The 6,045-nt window shown below is 52.4% G+C and overlaps 2 protein-coding genes across 3 annotated transcripts in view; one reads left to right on the top strand and one right to left on the bottom strand.

The window, feature by feature from the left end:
- Nucleotides 1-4,244, bottom strand: part of LOC113213341 (palmitoyltransferase ZDHHC15) — a 17,360-nt gene extending 13,116 nt beyond the window's left edge. For both annotated transcript variants that reach the window (XM_026432365.2, XM_052263534.1), the window contains exons 1-7: nt 3,493-4,244; nt 3,228-3,254; nt 2,460-2,554; nt 2,182-2,302; nt 1,851-2,074; nt 1,630-1,759; nt 1,312-1,438 (exon numbers count right to left, since the gene is read on the bottom strand). In XM_026432365.2, coding sequence (XP_026288150.1) covers nt 1,312-1,438; nt 1,630-1,759; nt 1,851-2,074; nt 2,182-2,302; nt 2,460-2,554; nt 3,228-3,254; nt 3,493-3,634 — 866 coding nt within the window. In that variant the 5' untranslated portion in view covers nt 3,635-4,244. The remainder of the gene's footprint in view (nt 1-1,311; nt 1,439-1,629; nt 1,760-1,850; nt 2,075-2,181; nt 2,303-2,459; nt 2,555-3,227; nt 3,255-3,492) is intronic.
- Nucleotides 1-6,045, top strand: part of LOC113216562 (annexin B9-like) — a gene marked incomplete at its 5' end in the record, with an annotated part of 11,424 nt that overhangs the window by 691 nt on the left and 4,688 nt on the right.

Below are 6,045 nucleotides of genomic sequence, written 5' to 3' on the forward strand. Positions count from 1 at the left end.
TAGGACCAGAGGATGACAGACACGATGAAGATCACTGGGAACCACTTGACGGTCTTGACGCACCACATCCAGGACCCACCCCTGCGCATCAGCCTCTCGTGCGGCGAGGGCATCCTGGCGCCGACGGGACTTCCTCGGCTCACAATGACATGCCAGAGACCATGAAACGAATCTCAGGTCCTTCGTGCAAACACTACAACCAGTTTCTCTACCGACTCCACGACCTACGGTTCCGACGTTCCTCCTCTCCTCAACTTCTGTAGTGCCTTCTGCTTGCTTGTGTTTAGTTTGTTCCTTTTCTTATCAGTACGCACTTTGTGCAACGTGGACTGAGACGCTTGTATAGATGACATTAGTTTCAATACTCATATACTGGACTTTTGATCTCACACCCAATTGGTTTGAAATAAAAGTAAGAATTTGTGGGAATATAAACGATGCAGGTTGATGTATAGCCGACCATACTACACCATTTGTTTTGTCGAAGAGTGGCAGCACTGGCTAGCTATTCGCAGTGCACTTGAAGTGCACGCGCACATCCGTGGTTCCCAGAAGGCAGTGAGACGTCCCGCATTTTTTCGGTCGCTGTCGTCACCGCAGCCGCTCTCGCTCTCCTCCTCTCACTCGCAGCACTGCGCCCTCCGCCAGCAGACGTGTTCTCTTCTCATCTGTCGCTAGCCGCCAGCCCGCGACTCGCCCCGCTCAGGTGAGAGCTCCTCAGGGTGGCGGATGTTCACCTTCCCGACGGTGCACACTCCTTCCCCCCCGGCACCACCCGCGTTAGGGTGCCGAGTGTGCAAGAGGTGTGTCGTCGCCACTTAGGCCTCGTCGCCGTGGGCGTGCCGCCTGGGCCGCCTGGCTGCTACGCCTGGCCCCACCGGAGGCCCTAGTGCCAGGCGGGCGGCCACTCCCCCGCCCTCCGCCCCGCCCCTCGGGTCCCTGCGGCCCACGGTATCTCCTTATCTCCGAGTAAATAAGCAAAAGGGGAATGAATTTAACGTCAACGCCGTGTCCCGCGCCTGTCGGCAAGAAAATGAGGCGGAAGTTCAATTTCGAAGAAAACGACGTGAGTGGTCTTCACTTAACTCGACTCGAACCCCGCGGCCACCACGGCCCTACAGCAGAGCGCTTGCCGACCGAAAGGGTCACTTGGCACCTGCCCGTCGACGTCCGTCGAGGAGGTGCCGCGAGAGGCCATCATGTCACGCCCCCCCCCCCTCCACAAATGACAAAGTTTACAAGATATTGATTGGCATAACATAATTAAGCACCCTTTGTCTGTATATGCTGCATTAATTCCAATATGCTTACCTTGAATATACTGGAAGTAGCCATAAGTTTTTATTGTCCCCGAACACCTCCTGGAAATTGTTGAATTTTCCCAAGCTGAATCCATTTTTGTCTGGTCCAGTTTGGAAGACAGGTGGGCGAAATGATTCTGTAACATAAAAATATGGTGTCAGTTTCTTAATTAAAACGTTCCTTGCGGCGCATTATTAATGCCTATGATGTAACACGGAAGCGTGACCACTTAGTGGTCATACCGCAAGGAACGTGTTAAAACACTTTACAGACATCCACATGTCATGTGTTAGATGCCTACAAAGCAACTTGAGAGAACATGCTTACCAAGTGTAGTTCGATTATGCACAACAAGGTATAAATGATATCCAAATAGGGACACAAGGCTTAATGCAAACATAATGGAAACAAAAAACAGCAGAAGAATATGAAAGTGTTCCATTCCATTTAATTCATTCTGAAAATAGAGAGAAAATGTGAATTGTGGGTGACAGTAAAATAGGCTTAAGTTTAAAGGGTACTTAGAATGGCATATAAACAGTTCTCACCTTCCAAAATTTGATGAAAAACTGCAGAGTGGTCAAGGCAATGAACATACAATACGAAAATGCATAGCCTAAAAACAATGTGAAGAATTTATAATTTGTGAATGACACACAATTGTTGACCCAAGGACAGTGGTGGTCCATCTTCAGAACACAATCACCACAAACGCTGCAGTGGTGAGCTCTATCAGGCTTAACATGCTGACATATCTCACAGAAACGAACAGCTGAAATGAGAGAAACTGTGTCAATATAATCATGATCATGATTATATTGTTTACGTTCATACAACATTCATTAAGAGAAAATAGGAGAAGTGGAGATGTCATCTTACCACCTGATGCTGTTCTGTTACTTATAGGCAAGTTCTGAGCAAATCGTTTTACAACCTGGATCTTGGCTTCATCACTTTCAGCCTGCATGAGTCTGTCCAGCTCTGATGCTGGAAGACGGAACTAGAACATAAAAAAACGGAAAAAAGAAGGTAATGCCAATGTTAATGAGTTGTAAGAGATTGGTGAAATTACTAGAAAATACTGTCTACCATTGTAATTTTACAGCTTCATTCTCAGCAAAGTTTGAATTTACACTGATTTACGTTACAGGTCTTACCTGACTTGGAACCTTCCCAATGGAATTGAAAATTGTTTGGTAATATGACCACAAAAAGAACAACAAGAAAGCATGGTAAAGAACAATGTAGACAACTGAAACAGAAAGAATATGGATGAAGTATATAGTCACTACAACCAACATTGATGTTATTACTCGTTCTTTACACAGTTCCCTTTCACAGTTGGTAGTAAGGACAAGTAATTTTCTCAGTGCAGTGTATTTGTACTAATGATGGAAGTTTAATGTTATAAAGGATAATAGTATTGTTCATAGTATAGTGTAACCCTTTCGTTGCTGGTGAGTGGGGGCAATGGGGACAAGTCAGGAGGGTATTGGGTACAAAAAAGAGGGATCATTCGGGTAGAAAGCACACGGAAGGCCGGTCGAGGTATGGCGGAGCCAGCCCTAACAGTGGGGCCCGAGGGAGGCAGGACCCAAACAGAGTCCAAAGGGCGGTCGGCTCGGCGGCCGGGGGGACTTCAAAAGACAACCCTAAAAATTTTGGTTAAGTGTTCTCAAAATAATACTATTAAGCCTGAAAAAATTTCCATTGTTGAAATTGATTCCGGCATTTCCAGTTGTGAGCGGTATTAGTGTCATGTGTGTACGAGTTCCGTGTTCCGAGATGAATGAACATTACGTGACACGGCACTGTGATCAATACTCGTTCTTCATACCAACAAACAGGTGCTGGGGGTGGTAAAGAAAGAGTAAAAGGATATTAGAAGAACTTTGTGGTAGATGACAAAAACAATGGGCACTCACCCCTTTGGATATTAGACACAACAGTAACTGCAACAGAAAAAACAAAAATGTAAGTAATATTGCCAGTGCAACTGAAAGAGCATAAAACTTTAGACACGGTGATTTTACCCGATAAGTGATCGGTGGATTAGTTAGATAACACCCCCCTCCCTCCCTAAGAGCAAAACCAACCTAACCAACTGGCTAGTTCGTCGGACGCTAGGTGCTCATCATAAGGATATGTGACAATGAGGACGAGCGAAAGGAAAGGAAAATATGCACTTACGTAAGCATAGCTGTATGACGTATGCGTAATAGGACCAGAGGATGACAGACACGATGAAGATCACTGGGAACCACTTGACGGTCTTGACGCACCACATCCAGGACCCACCCCTGCGCATCAGCCTCTCGTGCGGCGAGGGCATCCTGGCGCCGACGGGACTTCCTCGGCTCACAATGACATGCCAGAGACCATGAAACGAATCTCAGGTCCTTCGTGCAAACACTACAACCAGTTTCTCTACCGACTCCACGACCTACGGTTCCGACGTTCCTCCTCTCCTCAACTTCTGTAGTGCCTTCTGCTTGCTTGTGTTTAGTTTGTTCCTTTTCTTATCAGTACGCACGTTGTGCAACGTGGACTGAGACGGTTGTATAGATGACATTAGTTTCAATACTCATATACTGGACTTTTGATCTCACACCCAATTGGTTTGAAATAAAAGTAAGAATTTGTGGGAATATAAACGATGCAGGTTGATGTATAGCCGACCATACTACACCATTTGTTTTGTCGAAGAGTGGCAGCACTGGCTAGCTATTCGCAGTGCACTTGAAGTGCACGCGCACATCCGTGGTTCCCAGAAGGCAGTGAGACGTCCCGCATTTTTTCGGTCGCTGTCGTCACCGCAGCCGCTCTCGCTCTCCTCCTCTCACTCGCAGCACTGCGCCCTCCGCCAGCAGACGTGTTCTCTTCTCATCTGTCGCTAGCCGCCAGCCCGCGACTCGCCCCGCTCAGGTGAGAGCTCCTCAGGGTGGCGGATGTTCACCTTCCCGACGGTGCACCCTCCTTCCCCCCCGGCACCACCCGCGTTAGGGTGCCGAGTGTGCAAGAGGTGTGTCGTCGCCACTTAGGCCTCGTCGCCGTGGGCGTGCCGCCTGGGCCGCCTGGCTGCTACGCCTGGCCCCACCGGAGGCCCTAGTGCCAGGCGGGCGGCCACTCCCCCGCCCTCCGCCCCGCCCCTCGGGTCCCTGCGGCCCACGGTATCTCCTTATCTCCGAGTAAATAAGCAAAAGGGGAATGAATTTAACGTCAACGCCGTGTCCCGCGCCTGTCGGCAAGAAAATGAGGCGGAAGTTCAATTTCGAAGAAAACGACGTGAGTGGTCTTCACTTAACTCGACTCGAACCCCGCGGCCACCACGGCCCTACAGCAGAGCGCTTGCCGACCAAAAGGGTCACTTGGCACCTGCCCGTCGACGTCCGTCGGGGAGGTGCCGCGAGAGGCCATCATGTCACGCCCCCCCCCCCTCCCTCCTCCCTCCTTCAATCTCCCTCTCGACTGGTGTCTGTTGCTTTGGTGGAAGGACGGCTCGTCGCTTTGTTTGGACACTATTTTGAGCACACAGGGACCAACTCGTAATTGCTACCAACCGCCGTCGTTGCCGTCGTTGTCAGGACGGGCTACGGGTGACATGGTTGTCGAAACAGGCACGGCGACGGTGCGGCGGCAGACCGACACGACAGCCATGACGGGCCATGGCGTTTCCTGTGGCTTGTCACATTTCTCGCTAAAGCGACCCCCGGAATCAATGAAATGGCACTAATCAAGAAACACTGCAAATATTGTGCCCCCTCATTTGTGACTGTGTGTGTGTGATGTCAGACATTCCATGCCGACGCAGTGATTCAGTGAACGGCGTCCTGGACGGGCCGACTGACTGGCCGTGAGTTTTATTCGGTATGACGTCACCCTTGAAGGCGTGGTGGGGGCGGGGCAAGGCGGCGGCCTGTGCCGCGGTGGTCGCGGCTAGAGCCGGGCTCTAGAGCCGGCCAGCCGGGCTGTGGGCATGGAGGCCGCCGGTGGAGACGCGAGAGGGAAGGGAGAGCGAGCGCGGCGCGGCGCAGAGGTGAGGACGTGAAGGAGGGAAGGGGCCTTGGGACCTCGATACTTCACAGCACAGCGGCGTCCTTGTCCGCTGGCGGCCGGGCCCCGGGCCGCGGTGTCGCGGTGTAGTTAGACTTCCGCGCGCCGCTGACTTTTCGCGCACGCGGCGCTCTGCGCCTGGGCAGCCTACCCGCCCGCCGGGCAGGTTGCCGAGTGCCGCCCGACAGTGCTTGGCGGCGCCGCGGCGGGGCGCGGGTAAAGGGGTAATGCTGACTACCGATTGTCCCCCCCCCCACCCTGGTGCACGGCACGTCACAACTAGTGGCGTATTGCATGTCCCTGCCCACGAGCTCACAGCCCTAGGGATGGATGCAGTGGAGGCGAGGCGAGAGGTGAGGTCATCCTCCTCTTCTAGGAGGGCCCCGACCAGACACCTGCCGCCGCTGCGTGGGCCCATGAGGATCTGGTGGGGACCCCCCCCCCTCCCCCCAAATGCTCCGTTAGCCGTGAGGGCATTCCCTTATCGGCCGGCACCGCGAGGCCCACAGAAGCGGGGGGGACAAAACATATCGTGCGGAGGACTTGCCGCAGCTTGGCAACGCGGTGCGCGGTAACGACCTTCGCGCGCGCGCACTCCCAGGCGTGCCCCAATGCCGCGCACTCCGGAAGCGGCCGCTGGATCGTTTCCTCTTCAATGTCCTCCGGGAGACCACTCGTCCTTGTCCTGCC

Source organism: Frankliniella occidentalis, unplaced genomic scaffold (assembly GCF_000697945.3).
Source record: "Frankliniella occidentalis isolate FOCC.00 unplaced genomic scaffold, Focc_3.1 Scaffold12, whole genome shotgun sequence".
NCBI classification, from domain to species: domain Eukaryota; kingdom Metazoa; phylum Arthropoda; class Insecta; order Thysanoptera; family Thripidae; genus Frankliniella; species Frankliniella occidentalis.